This window comes from Channa argus, chromosome 15 (genome assembly GCF_033026475.1).
Source record: "Channa argus isolate prfri chromosome 15, Channa argus male v1.0, whole genome shotgun sequence".
In the NCBI taxonomy this organism is placed as follows: domain Eukaryota; kingdom Metazoa; phylum Chordata; class Actinopteri; order Anabantiformes; family Channidae; genus Channa; species Channa argus.
In genome coordinates this window covers 13,939,559-13,954,292 of record NC_090211.1, presented here as the reverse complement: position 1 = coordinate 13,954,292, position 14,734 = coordinate 13,939,559, and the positions used below count along the sequence as shown (strand labels likewise).

Genomic DNA, 14,734 nt, shown 5'->3' with positions numbered 1-14,734 from the left:
GAGACCAAAATGCAGAGGGGTTTTGTGCTGAACATCCAGTAGTCAACTGTGGGTGAAGAATTGTAGCAGAGCCAGGTTGCAGCAGAGAAGCTGGATGCAGGGAATGGTAGGGATAGATGAGCAGTTGAGGTGATGCATCCTTCTCAGTCGGTGATTCTTTGTTCCTCTCACGGACCGCTTCTATTTTGCAGTTAAGTGAGGGGTAAGAGTTCCACAAAGTGAGCTTAAACTTACTACAAGTGGACAGAGTGATGCAGCAAATGTAAAGTGTGAGATCGTTTAATGATTTACAAACAGGTAGTGAACATCCTGTGAATGTAAACTGTATTTTTTCATTGCCGCTTTGATTTTTCTTTTGTTCTTTTGCTGAATTTAATGAATTATTTGCAGTGACAAAGTACCTGAACAAAAAAAAAATAATAATAATAATAAAAAAAATGTATGTTCCATGGACAATTATTCACTTTTGACCATCAACCTCAACACTGGATGCTTTGTGTAAAGGTGAGTAAAACTGAGAAGATTCAAATAGCTGTAATCAACTTTTCAGCCTTTTTGTCAGGTATAATTATTGCATTAAAAGTCCTTTTTAATTGGCTGCTGTTGACTGTGTCTTTCTTTACCTGACAAAAGTGCAGTTATCTGAACTGATGTCAGCTTAGGTGGTGAAATATTTTTGGTCTTGGCATTACAGGCACAGTGGGACCACAGATTTATGATGGATTACTGGACTACAATGGACCCAATGCAGAATCAAGGGACTTAAATGAAAAGTCATTTAAGGACTGTGTGAAATTGGGTGTGTTTGGTTATGCTCGTTTCTCACACTGGCACAGTGCCACAGTGTCAGGGCTTCATCTTAATGCTAATGCCACATTGCCAAGTTTTTCCCTCATCTGGCCCACCCAGGATGGCCCAGCTACATCCCTGCCTAATCAGGTACTAAGGATACACACATAGACAAAAACATTCAGGCCAGCTCAGGTTGTGTTTTTATTCAGGCGTAACCCACGTTGTCAAAGAAGCTTTCTTTGGAATAGATGAACAATGTGGCTGTTTGACAAAACAATTCCAACTCAATCTCATGTCAGTGGAGTAATTCTACAATGCTAACACTTAGTTATCACAGAGATGGATCTACTGACACCTATTATATTTGCATCTACAGAACTTCTAGCACATGGTTTGATTTAACAGCTCAAGGTCCAGTTATTCTTTTCAAAAGCTTAAACTACATAAAATCTTGTATGATTTTGTATCAATGCTCCTTTTCTAGAGTATCTAAAATTACCTAGAATTATAATTTTTGTTGATGAGAAAGATGACACATTAACTGCATCCTCACCAAAGTTGCCAAAGAAATGTGAGAAAAAATGTGCCCTAGGAAAGTCAGAATTGTTTTTAAGCTCAGCTGATTAGTAATCATGCCGCCAGGTCCAGATCCATCAGTGTGGTCTGAAATCAAATTAGAGTATATTTACAAAGTGCTACATGCAAGCAGCTGCACTGTTAAAATAGTTTAAAATTAAAGTTCGTTATTAATAATTAAGTGTCACGAGTGGACAAAACTGTGAAGCTTAGTCAAAAGAAATACTTGTTTTACTGAGCTTCAAATGGCAAACGTGTGTTTATGAGTTTAGCATGTGTTAGTGTATGCTGTCAAAATGATGAAGGGTATGTGTGAGTGTGTATGTGTGAGGAGAAGCATACTAAACTCAATGTCAGCGAGTTGGGGGCACATTCCTTAGTTGATTTAGTGGGCATTAAGTTGAGGAGGAATGTGTCAAAGCTGTAAAGGCTTTAGTCTATAGTGGTAAACTGGCTGGGAGGAACTCTGAGGCTTTCGGACAGCTCAGACTGACGGATGACTGACACTTCGCTTAATGTGAGAAGGATGGAAAGCAGAGAAGAGTGGAAGGAGCCAGAGAGACCTTGCTCTGCTTCACACAGTAGACTTGGGGAGGTTGAGATGAAGAGGAAGTAGGGAAAAATGTAAAACGTGTGACTAAAGAGGAGAGTTTACACTTTAGAAAAAGAAAATGGAGATTAATGGAGACATAACTTCTAGGGGAGGCAAAGTGCAGGCTAAAAGGCCATGACTTGTGAGATAAAGGGTAAAAGGTAACTAAGTTCTAGGAGATGCAGAGAGGATGCCAGATGTTTGGCAAAGAATGTGAAAATCAGTCACATTCACAGTGGTACAAAGAGAGGAATGATCAAGAGAATATAACAAGTCAAATTAAACAGATTTCAGAAGCTTATCTTTATTTGCTTAAGGTGTTTTGATAAGTGAAAGAAAGAGATACAGAGTGAGAGAATACAGAAAGATTCTTTTCTTGAGGTCCATTTTATACAATGGCGGTCGCTGGGTCTGTTGTGCAATATTCCGATCAAAGGAAAGCAATACAAGTATAGTTTCTTTTTTATTTCTTCAATATATTTATAACAGATGTCATGTCTTAAAAATTCTCACATGGTTGTGTTGACCCAACATTACAAACTCTAAAATGGTGCAAAAGCTTATATCTAGCAATATAACAGAATGAAATCAGCTTTAAAAAAAGCATCAGGTAAGACCTGTGTGTTAAAGATTTATTTAGTCCTGAGACAATGTAGGCATACAGAATAAGTGTGTTTCATGTCAGTGTGTTTCAGACTCTGTTTTTGTGTTTGTGGACTAGACTGATAACATCACCGTACCTTTGGAAAACCACAGCTCACGGATCCGAATACACATCTTCAGGTAATATTGGAAAAAAGCGTATTTTTTAAGAAAATGCGACTTGTCAGATAATTTGGCTGACACATGCCACATAATAAAATCTTAACTCAACATATCACTGTCCTAACAGCAGCAAATGCACACTTAAAAAGCACAAAAAACGAATTAAACAGCGAAGAATGTATTTTTCTTATTACTGTACTTCTTACACGTATGTTTTAAGGAACAAAGGTTGCTGTAGTGCCTGTCGGATTTGACCAAGAAAGAAAAAAGCACCACACACATCCAGAAGTGGAAAAAAGCCAACCCACTGTCAGTGAGCAATGAAATTTGTACTCACTTCCTCCCGCTAATTCTTATTTCCTCAATTAATCTGTACACTTTATAAAATCATAAAAGTGCAGTCGCCATTCTCTGTCAGTTAAGAAGCATGCGTCATTTACAGTTCACACACTGTATGTTTGTAATAAGTTAAAAGATCTCTGTCCTCACTGGTTTTCATACTCCCGCATGTTGTATTTGACATAAAGCTATGTGACAGCACAGGTCGAGCCAAAGTGCACAAGATTAAAAGAAAGAAACAAAATGGAAAAAAGGCAGGAAAAGAGCACCCTGTCATTGTGAATGTAAAACCCTCTAACCCGCATCCTCCTTTCCCACCCACTGACCAAATCTCTGATGCTGATGTCGCCCACCCCTGCTGGTGGTGCCCAGACGGGCCGGCCTGTCACACCGTGAGAGAAATGAAGCTGTTGTATCTCTGAATGTTCCTCTTGAGGATCTCGGAGCACGGCCCCAGTACACGCTCAAAGCGAGGCCTGTCCAGCTTCACACACTTGAGTGGACCACGAGCGATGACAGTGGCTGCCCTGGGACGGTTCAACAGCAGGGCGATTTCACCTGGAGAAGAAGAAGCCATTTTCAATAAATAATCAAAAGTTTGCTTCAAATGTTGTATGTTTTTGTGATTTGACTTTCAATCAAATTTAAGTGTTAAATGATAAATATCAACCAATTGGTTGAATGTGAATTAGTGAATCTAAAACTGCCTATAGGTGTGAATGTGAGTACGAATGGTTATCTGTCTGTGTATGTCTCGCTGTAGACTGGCGACCTATCCAGGATATACCCAGTCTCTCGCCCAATAACAGTTGGGGTAGGCCCAACCCCCTGTGACCCAAATAGGATAAGCGGTGAATGGACGGATGGATGGACGGATGGATGAACTACTAGATGCTGATGTATTATTATGGTGAACCACCTGACAGCACATAAAGTGGGTAAAATCAGTTGCACTTTTACCAACTGTGATCCCCCCTTTAGTTTTTATGAATTACTGTCTATATTACCATAATCACAATTGTTTAAAATACAATGTTTTCATTGTGGATATTTGAAGTGGTGCTTGTAGTGGTGAAAATTTCTTAGGCCACTTTAACTTTAGTATTGAGTTTGTGTACTTCTATCACCTCTACACACAGTGTGTCACATTTTACTGTGTATGGGGCTGTGAAGCCATAGACTGGTAAGAGTGGCCATGCTGACCGTTGTCCTCCATGACATTATTAAGACCATGGAACACAGTTCTTTTTAAAATATATTTTTTCTTTCCAAGCAGAAGCATAATGCTAAAAAAATCTGTAGTTCAAGCTCGTTAAATGTGATGACTTGTCTTAGATTTTTAAAGTAAGATATAACAATACAACTGATGACATCACCATAAACTGAACCTGAACACTTAAAACAACTACTTAAACTTCAACAGATGGAAACATATAAATTCTGTATATTAGTGCAATTTAATCAATATCTTGAGCAACAAGCCAAAGTTGCTATTTTTTCCTCTGGCACAAACAGTATTTTAATGCTAAAATGAAAGGCAATATATACTGTTTTGACTATAAGCCTTTTGTTTCATGTGATAACTTGAGTTCTAACTAAAAGCCTCATCAGGCCAAAGCTACCCACCAAAGTAGTCAGAGGGTCCAAGGCGTCCCACCTCCACATACTCCTCATTGTCAGACCTGCGCTGCAGAACAGAGGCTATTCCCTGGAGATAGCAAAGAAAAGGAGAGTTGACAAAAAGAAAAGAGAAACAGAGACAAGAGAAAGATGTAGAGAGACATAAGAGGAGGAGGGGTGTTGGTGGGAAAGATGGAGTAAAAGAGGGGGAGGGAAGAGAAAAGGCAGAGTTATTTAGCAAGCTGAAATCATCAGGAGGATTAAGCCAAGGAGAAATTCCTTTGCTTCATAAGAACGCAGGTGCACAGGATTTAGTCCACTTCTCTCTGGGACCGACACCTGTTCTGTGGGACGTGTACGAACAGAAACACAAAACACTCACATATTCCAATGGGGTAATTGAGGCTAAATGTGATTGGTTCTGCTTTGTTTCCTCCAGAGTGCAATAAATACAAACATCTAAGCCTGTTAGAGGCCAAAATTATTCCTCAATGTCTCCATCACATAATCCCTGTTATCAGCAGTCATCCACAAAATAAATGAAAACATTAGTGTCCAGAACTAAGGGAGATCCAATGAAGTGTCCCTAACTGACCTGAAAACACAAGCATACAATCATATATAGACCCACACATTTCTGATGGCATAGTTTCTGCAATCATATACTATACAGAAACATACGAAAGAACATAAAACCCACATGGAGTGAAATGCAAACTCCCGGATACATACACACGCAAACACTCAAATGCACATACACACATACACTGAGAAACTCAGCAGAGTCCAACAGCTGATATCTGCTGGACAGACGGAGTGGACTCTGTGACCAACCATGCTACGCATATTACCATCACCCGCTGGTCGCTGTGTGCGTGTGACTCATCTAAAAAGTATAAGGGAGGAAATTTGATTTCCGTTCACATGAGCCCGACAGTTTGTTTTGTTGTATCTTGCAGCTGGTAATAAACTTATTGTGTGTGAATGAACTTATATGCACTACCAACAAGCATTTGGAGTTCAACCCGATTTGCTATTTGCCCACAATAACATGTCACAACAAAACATTTGACACACATATCTCAAATAATGACTGTTTGTGTGTGATGGAGCATATGCACATTTGGTATGCATATTTAGGCAGTAGCAGAACGTGTGTTTTCAGTATCAACGTCTCGACATTTATATGCACTCAAGTTAATATGAATCAAGTCCAAAATTCGTTTAGGAAATTTCCCAGCTTGTCTTTGTCTGAGTTGTAAAACAGACTTGACCGTTTCAGTCCTCTCTCACTGTCTCTAATCCTTCTCTGCTCTCTCATGTCCTTGTGCTGACCAAGCTAATAATGCTAAATATGAATATAATGAGCCTTAATGAGAACCCCAAAACTGCCAACAACTAACTGCAGGCAAACAAAAGTGAGGCTGTATTCCAGTGAAAGGAATGTGTGTGAGTGAGTTTTTGTTTGAAATGAACTGTGGAGAAGTGGGAAATAATGTTCGAGTAAGAGAAGAATACTGTCTGAGTATCTCTTCCAACAACTATCTGGCAACCAGGTATTCAGTAAGTTTATGTCAGCGATGGCCTCAGGGCTCTTCCAGTGGAGGTCAGTTTGAAATTTAGCACATATTAATTAGCTACCATCTTACTATGCAAGATTATTCAACACCAACGTTGTCCTGTAACAGCCAGACAAAATATACTAGGTTTCTCATCTTAAATGTGAGAATTGTCTTTCATTATGTTTAATGCTTTGTGCCAAATTACAGCCTAATATATTTCTAGCTGAAAGATAAAGTATACACAGTAATGAAATTGTTTTTTAATGTACTATTTAACTTACAAATGAACTTGTAATATTTACATAGTATTAGATGTACTGAGTAATATTGTGAGTAACTGTGTGGGCTTTAGCATGATTTGACAAGCTCAAAATAATGAGGATGGTGGCCAAAAACATAATCATTTCATGCTACTGCATGAAATTTGCCTGATTAGGCCTAGCGATTAAAGATTAGGCAGTCCCAGTAGCTGAACTGATCACCCAGGGCAATAATCTACCTGCTTCTCTGGGTCCTAGTGCTGTTGCATACACTTCCATTGAGCATGCAGCAGCGGCAGCAGCGGCAGCAGCGGCAGCAGCGGCAGCAGCGGCAGCAGCGGCAGCGGCTACTGTTTTTGCATACACTTCCAGTGAGCATGCACCAGCAGCAGCAGAGAAGAGATGGGTGTTCCACAGTTGTTCCACAGTACTTCTGCGGTTGACTAAAATGCTGCTATGCTGACCAGTTTGGTTTGTCATGGCATACTCTATGGCATCTAAGCCACAATCTGAACACAGCATGAAAAAGGAGAGGGTTACTACAGCAAAATACAGTCTGCATCACTCAGAGGAACACACTTCCACCTCCTCAAATGGACTCAAAGTCACAGAGTAAATGAACAATGCTCTCTATCTCTCACCCAAAATTCACTGGAACAAACTTGTATGTATAATTGTATGTACATGTATATATCCATTACATGTGAGCATGAAAGTTTGCATGGCTCTAGATTAGCTAATTATAGCAGATGTATGTGTGATATTTACACCATATTTTTCCCTTTAGAGCATTTCTTGAAAATTTATTGTCAAATTGAAGATGCATTAGAACAGACAAACAGTAACTATGATTATTGTGCAAAGGTTAGTTTTTAAAGACCAAAAAAAGGATCCTATAAAATTATACCATTATTGTTATGATTATAATACCATTTTTGCACATTACCTTGCACCTGTAATCACAAGTATAAACAAAGTGGAAATGACTTTTAACGGAAAACAAGGCTTTAGTAAAAAAGTAAAGCATAAAACAGATGAATGGAGAGAGAACTAAGGAGATGGGGCATTGTGCCTCCTGTGTTTACAACCAGTTGATTCCTCTCGTTTTCATGCATGTCTAAACAAAGAAAGTGAAAAAGTGCAGCACCATTAAGTACAATAGTTCATTCGTGAACAGGCTTCATCCAGTGTGGTCCAGATAACTATCTCACAATATACCACCTAAGGGGCAGCGCTCTGCTCCACAGACATTGCTTTTATAAACATCTGAGAATCTCTTCACCACGCTACCAGACACAGGGTGCAAAAGTCAAAAAAAGATTATAGAAGGGGACAGGCCGAGTGCGAGAGTAAAACAAACAAAACATTTGAATGAAGGAACAATTGTGTAAAGAAAGTAGCAGAGTAAGTAAGAACAAATCATCCAACTACTAGCAGGTATTGTATCACTAGTGCCACATGCAGAGCGTAGAGTCTTGACTTGTGCTGACATGTCAAAATTTTGCATGTTGACATGAGGAAGTAACAACGGTCGGATCAACAACAAGCAACAAGAGAGCAAGTCAGATTGGCACAAGTGGAGATGGAAGAAAGAGGATATCCTGAGTAGCCTGTTAACAAGGCCAGTCAGCATCAGCAGTGTCTGCACCTTTTCACTAAATTGCAAAAACACAGATAACTTACTTCTCTCTGGCATGTATATGACAACCCGAGGATGTTTTTCTCAAAGAGATGTACATGATCTTGTGTACACTGAAGAAGTTAAGTTATATGGTTGCAATTATATGGTTGCACTCTGACAAAAATGACTTGGACCATCCACTGCTTTGAGCTTCTGTTGATAAAATCAGGGTTATGCTCCATTAGCAGAACTGAATTTCATTGTATTGTAAGTTTGAGTAGCAGGTGATTGTCAATCACACACAGACAAATTCCCTTCCTGTGTGACCCACTGAAACCTGTTAGATCTCCTCAGTGTGATTACTTTACAGTGGGGTTAAAGGACAAATATAAAATAACTCCTTAAGTTGTTGTGTAGACTAGAAGACAAAAGAGTGAATGCATTAGCAAAAAACAAAATAACCCAGATCTGATTTTAGTGAAGTTTTATCCAGAATCTAATGGAGAGATGTTTCAAGTGGACTCATGGTACTTGACAGAGACTCAAGACAATAAATATCATTAATCTGATATGGACTGACAAAACGAAAAGAGACTTTCACATCTTATTTCATTTTAACACTAATAACTATAACTTCAAATGATTTGAATGGTTTGTAACTTTTTAAAAATACATATATTATATATTTTTAAGAAATACGAGTGAGTCTTACACTTATAAATGCCATAACAATGTCTCCCTAATGCACTAAGCGTAGCAGAGCATGGAAAGGAAGGGCCCAGCAGTGTAAAGTCTCATGCTACCACTGGCTTGAGTTGCATTTTATCTATGTTAGCTATATTTATAGCTTTAAAAATTAAAATATAGAATGAAAAAAATATATAATTTCATTTGGATGTAGCTTTTAATAAAAACAATTAAATTCAAATTGATTCAAATTGTTAACACAAAGGACAAACGGAACTTCTCACAGTTAATACCACTACAACAAAATCTGCTGCATACTTTATTATGTTAAATAGCGCAAAAGTGAAAGCATTTTAAGTTCGTAATTTTTGCTCACATGCTGTTTGTAAGGAGCTTTGTTGGATATTCATCTATTAATAATCCACAAGTTGAAACAATAAAAACAACTGACTATTATTAGTGAACTAAATAAGCCAAACGTATTATGAAAATGTTACCGTGCCAACCCAGTAAAAGATATTATAATAATAAATAAGTTATTTGTATCTCATGAATTGAGGTAATTGTTATAGCGTTTACATAAAAGTGACCCATATAATTATTCAGACATTCAGATGTATACGTACAGTAAATCCATCACTATCACTTGAAACAGGAGTTTTAAGAGTACCTCTCTAACATTCAACATAGTACTTAATCCCTCCTTTTAAACCTTTGAGTGAGTAAAGGGTGTATAAGAAAGAAAGACTGTTTGTTAGGTGAGCAGGGACTTAAGCCCTGAAGAAGAGTGGGAAGAGAGCAACAGATAATGCAATGATGGGTAAAGCAGAGTTTTCACGGCCCTGGAGTTCTGTAAAGGTTTGTTTGTACAGTGTGCGGACAAAAAAATGTAAACATGTCACTTTTCATTAGTGCCCCATTCCTCTCAGCAGGCAACGAAAGTGATGTCTCTATACCTCCCTTTTGTAAATCCGCCCCATCAGCAGCCTGTAATTAGTGATTGTGGGCTGTGTCTTTGGCTGATGCTCAAAAGCCACGAAAACAAAAGAATGAGAAGAGGCAGATACAGTAAGATGGAAAGGGGTTGCTTTTGACTGAAGCACTGACAGATTGATCAAAATAATGCATGAGTACCCAAAGATAAAGACTCACAGGAGGAAAATGGTGAGTCCATAGAGTGGTGAGTCTGATCTTGCAACCAAATCACTAAAGATCCTTCCCACCCACTGCACTTCTCGATTGAACCTCCTCTCTGCCCTTATGTCCCTCCCTGCCCTCTTTCACTCATCTTTTTCTCTCTTGCTCCCTCTCTCTCTCATCTCCCTCCCGGGAGGCTGTGTCTCCTGACCCCGTGTGAAAGTCAGCAACACACATTCCACCAACAGTCCACCCTGCTCTGGGAAAGTTAGGCCCTGCTGCATGACATATAGTGAGCGAGAGAGTAAGGGATGGAGTGACATAAGGAGCTCAGAGGGAAATAGAATACTGACAAGAGAAACAAATAAAGGGTTAACGAAAGAGATTAAACACTTCAGGCTTTTCCTGAAAAAGGTGGAAGAGACTCGTAATGTTGCCCCTATTCCTTAGTGATGAGTGTAAGTGAACCCTGCCCATTTTCAAAAAATGACTCAATATGTGTCTGCTGTGATATGCTCCCATAGACCTAGATGACAAAATGGAATTTGCTGGCTTCCTACGATGACTGCCTTGCTGTCTGCCTTCCTTCCCATCTGCCTCCTCCGTCTCTCCATCCTATAATTCCCCAGATTCCTCTGCATATTTTGCCTTTCGCCTCCCTGGGATGTGCAAAGTCTCAGATTGATGAGTCATGCATTGCTACAGGCTATATTTGTGTCCTAAATCCCACTTGGGTAAATTTTTTTTACATAGTCAAACTGCTTTTATGGGATTGCTGCAGCTTCAGAAGGCTCAAATTGGAGGCTTCAAACTTGACCAACACTGGTCAGATAATGTGAGGTATATGTGGGATATATATGGTGGAGTCTAGAAATACTTGCAGAGGGGCAAGTTTTGTTGTTTGGCTTCACGTTACTTTGGATTTAAAATGAAACAATGCTGTGTGACCAATAAAGTGATTACATTCAGCTCTGAAGGGAAACTTTGTAACTTTTGAAAAGAAGATGTTAAATATTCTTTTTTCTGACTGTCTTTTGGTGCTTTTGTTGTTATGGCCGTACTTGGACTGGTATGACCAGAAGCTTATATTTATTAATTTCATCAGTATGTAGAAGATGTTTCTGTGTAACTTATGATACTGAGTGAGTTCGCTGAATTTACCTCTCTTGTTGACTTGTGCTAGTGTGATACTATGTTTTAACTTATACCATTTACACTTAATTGTTACTTGTTACAATGGATGCTGATAAGCAACGGTTATATTGTCTTTGACTTTTATTTGAGGGAGTCTAAATAGCCCTCAAATCAGAGGAATCATGTAGAGAGGTATTTTTATACACATTTCTATCTATTGTAATTTTTGGACTCAAAATCCTGCATCAGACTTCAGTTCTTGCTTGTTTTGGGGGCTTTTGCCTTTAGCCTGGTTTTCAACAGGTGCGGCATATGCAAATTTGAATTGTTGAGTACAATTAGTGCCTGTTTATGATTTATAATGAACACATTTCTAATGATTTTGCACTTTGTTTGTTTTGTTTTGCTGCTTCTGACCCAAAACAACTTCCAAATAATTACAGGCTGTAGTGTATACTGTATATTTGAAGAGAGGCACACCTAGGAGAGTAAAAGCATGTGAGAGGGGCAGAGAGGACGGAGAGAGGGACAGAGAGGGGAAAAGGAGGGCTGTGCTGGTAGAAAGCAGATGGACAGAGTGAGGCAGAGCAAAAAAGGGATCGGGACTAATGCATCACTCAGCACCTTTCAAAATTCCTCTGGCTTAGCCACACCTTAACACTCCCATACATTATAACCAGTGCACCGCTGCACTGCTGCAATGACTTTTGATGAATAAAGATGAGTGGGACATAGTAACGGACAGAAAGTGATAATGTGAGAAAGACAAACGTTTATTCAGTACAATTCTTAGAGCAAGAAGAGAAGGAGCGAGGGAACAGCAGATTGCAACCCACCCCCTCTTGGCTTGACCCTGGCAAAACCTGTTTAAGTATGGAGTGAATCAAATGGTATGGTAGCATGGTAGGATGACAAAGAGGGAGGGTTCTGTGAAACTCTGCTAGGGGCTCCAGCTCCACAAAGCTTGTAGAGGGAGGGGGTCTATTCTTTGCATATTATTTCTATATTGTGTACTGATTGCAATTAACTAGGATGAGTTCATATCTCAGCAAACAGTCCACCCAGTGACTCTGGATGATGACAGGGTAAATGTACACGTCATCATACCATATTTGGTCTGTTGGCCCCTATGTCAACTCATAGACTGTAAAAGAAATGGGACAATTGACACACACAATGCTTTACTTGTGCGTTTTACTACTTTTTCTACTAGACTTTGGGCTTTACTGTTATAAAGCACAAATATTCTCAGAAAGTTTCTGTCTCATTCAAAACACACACGCACCCACACACGTACTCACACACACGACTTACCTCTGTGATAATGAAGAAATCATCACCAGGTTCTCCTTGCACCACTATCTTTTCTCCATCCTCAAACTGAACGGGCTCCAAAGCATCAGCTACAGTCAGACGTTCCCACTTATCCAAGGACTCTGTCAATTCAGAACAGAAATATAAATGTGGGTTTATAGCAAAAATTCCATTGCACTCAACAAATTTTTAGATCTTTAATTTATTCATAATAGTACATGAACAAGTCTGCGAGCAAAGCTCCGTATCAGTCACAAGAATTTAGCCAACTGCAAATCACATGACAAATATATATTATTTTCAATACATTATTTGATCATCTCATACATTATATTACACAATTATTCAAAATTAAACATGGACTGAGAGGATGCCTCCTGTTAACATTTTGTAAGATGGTGGAATGATAACTCCAGCTTCAGAATAATCCAGTCATTCATAAGGGACCATTACTGTACATCTCAGATCCCCGTCTCCCCTCCCTCTCATTATGAGGCCTCGTGGCGCTAAGACACCTCGAAACTAACCCCTAAATCTCTGTTATATTAAATCTTGGGTGTGGTGACAGGGTGCTGTCATCTTTAGGGTTAATTTGAGGCTTATCATACCTTAATAGAAAGGTCAAGACTTGCCAAAGACAGACATGTTGACAGGGACACTCACTCAGGGTAAACTGCTGTACAACATCTGCTTAAAGTTCATAAAATTAACACTTACAAAATAAATTGGCAGAAAAAAATCTAAAGGGTAGCATAAAATTTGATCAGCGGCTGAGATAAATTCCAAGGGATAGAAAAATGTGATTCAGTTACACGCTAAAGACAGAACATGTGTAAATTTGCTTAACTTTCAAACATCAATTATATGGAAAACCTTTGGACAGATATTTGTTTCTAATGCTCTGGTACATTTTAAAATTTTCTTTCCAAGCTTGCAGAAAATTAGTGATTTGTTAATGAGTCCTGCCAAGACCCATGATTTGGTCTGTCTCTTTCAGTTTTTGTTGATCTTGAGAACCAGTGGCGACAGCTGTCTTTCCGACTGTCCAACCACATGTATGGTGACGTGGTGAGCCAGGGATATTTCTAGAAGCTGTTGGTATTCCCTCAGAAACCAAAAACACAGAGTGTCACACATCTTCATTGGGAGTTTGGAGGAACTTGGATTCATATATATTTAGAAAGAAGACCCACTGATAAGTAAAGGATTGATCAAATGTGCATGTCCTTCATTCTTGTAGTGGACTTCTGTTGCCTAACCTTAACATCTGTTTTTAGAATGTATCTTACCTGCAGTGAAAACAGTCCTCAGCTTTAGCTTTGTCTAGATGAAAGGATGATTCTGTGTTTTAATTTGTCTAAGACATGAGTTAGAGGCGTCTGAGACTATTGTCTCCTGATGTGTTTAGTAATTGATCCCAGTGTTTCTGTTTGAGTGTGTGTGTGTGAGTGTGTGTAAAGATGTGTATGTACTTAGGATTAACTAAGGTGAAGTCTGGTGGTTTGGAGGTGTCCAATGTCCCTTCTGGTGGGGCCGTGGTGTCTGCCATCCGCAGATGGATGTCCTCTGTCTGGCTGCAAAGTAAAGGCAGCAGGACCTATAGAGCTGATCCTTAACAGCTCGGCAAGTAACATGATACACAAACGTGCTGACTAAAGAACCTACATTTCATGGTCCACAAAGCCTGCATCTACTTGGATCACCTTGCTGCATACATCTACAGGGAAAGGACCTTGGGGTGCTGCTGTGTGTGTGTGTGTGTGTGTGTGTGTGTGTGTGTGTGTGTGTGTGTGTGTGTGTGTGTGTGTTACAAAGAACATGTTTCCCCCCCCCCCCACTTTACAACATCAAGGGCTTGTACCCAATTTCGTGGCTATCTTAAAAATCAAAGACAAACAAAAACACTCCCGCCTCCTACCCCTCCTCCAATTCAAAGAGCCAGAGCAGAGAGGCAGAGCAACAGAAAGAAGAATGAAGAGAGGAAAAGCACTTCGAAGAGGGAGCGTTTGAATACAGGCCTCGACAAGGCTGTCAAAAAGGGAGGCACAGAAGAAAGGAGGTGAATGAAAAGAGAGCGGACCTTGCACAGACCTTCTCCTAAGAACTGAGTGAATTGAGTGTATGTGTTTACTCAGCCAGCTAATAACTCTGTACAGAGGGCACGGCCTTACTCTATACACCACACACACACGATCAAGTGGAAAGAGATGAGATGTCAGTTCCAATTGCAACTCGTTTTGGAACTCTGAATGAATCTCATTCGCCATTCCTCCAAACTCAATGGCCTGTGCAGGCTGGTGTTATCCAAATTCCAGTGGGAAAGAGAGGCTTAGCT

General features: G+C 39.5%; 1 protein-coding gene across 2 annotated transcripts in view; it reads right to left on the bottom strand.

The window, feature by feature from the left end:
* Positions 1–2,244: 2,244 nt before the first annotated feature.
* Positions 2,245–14,734, bottom strand: part of prkar1b (protein kinase, cAMP-dependent, regulatory, type I, beta) — a 54,928-nt gene continuing 42,438 nt past the window's right edge. For both annotated transcript variants that reach the window (XM_067477355.1, XM_067477356.1), the window contains 3 exons: positions 12,400–12,521; positions 4,691–4,772; positions 2,245–3,622 (listed from right to left, as the gene is read on the bottom strand). In XM_067477355.1, the coding sequence (XP_067333456.1) occupies positions 3,450–3,622; positions 4,691–4,772; positions 12,400–12,521 (377 nt within the window). In that variant the 3' untranslated portion in view covers positions 2,245–3,449. The remainder of the gene's footprint in view (positions 3,623–4,690; positions 4,773–12,399; positions 12,522–14,734) is intronic.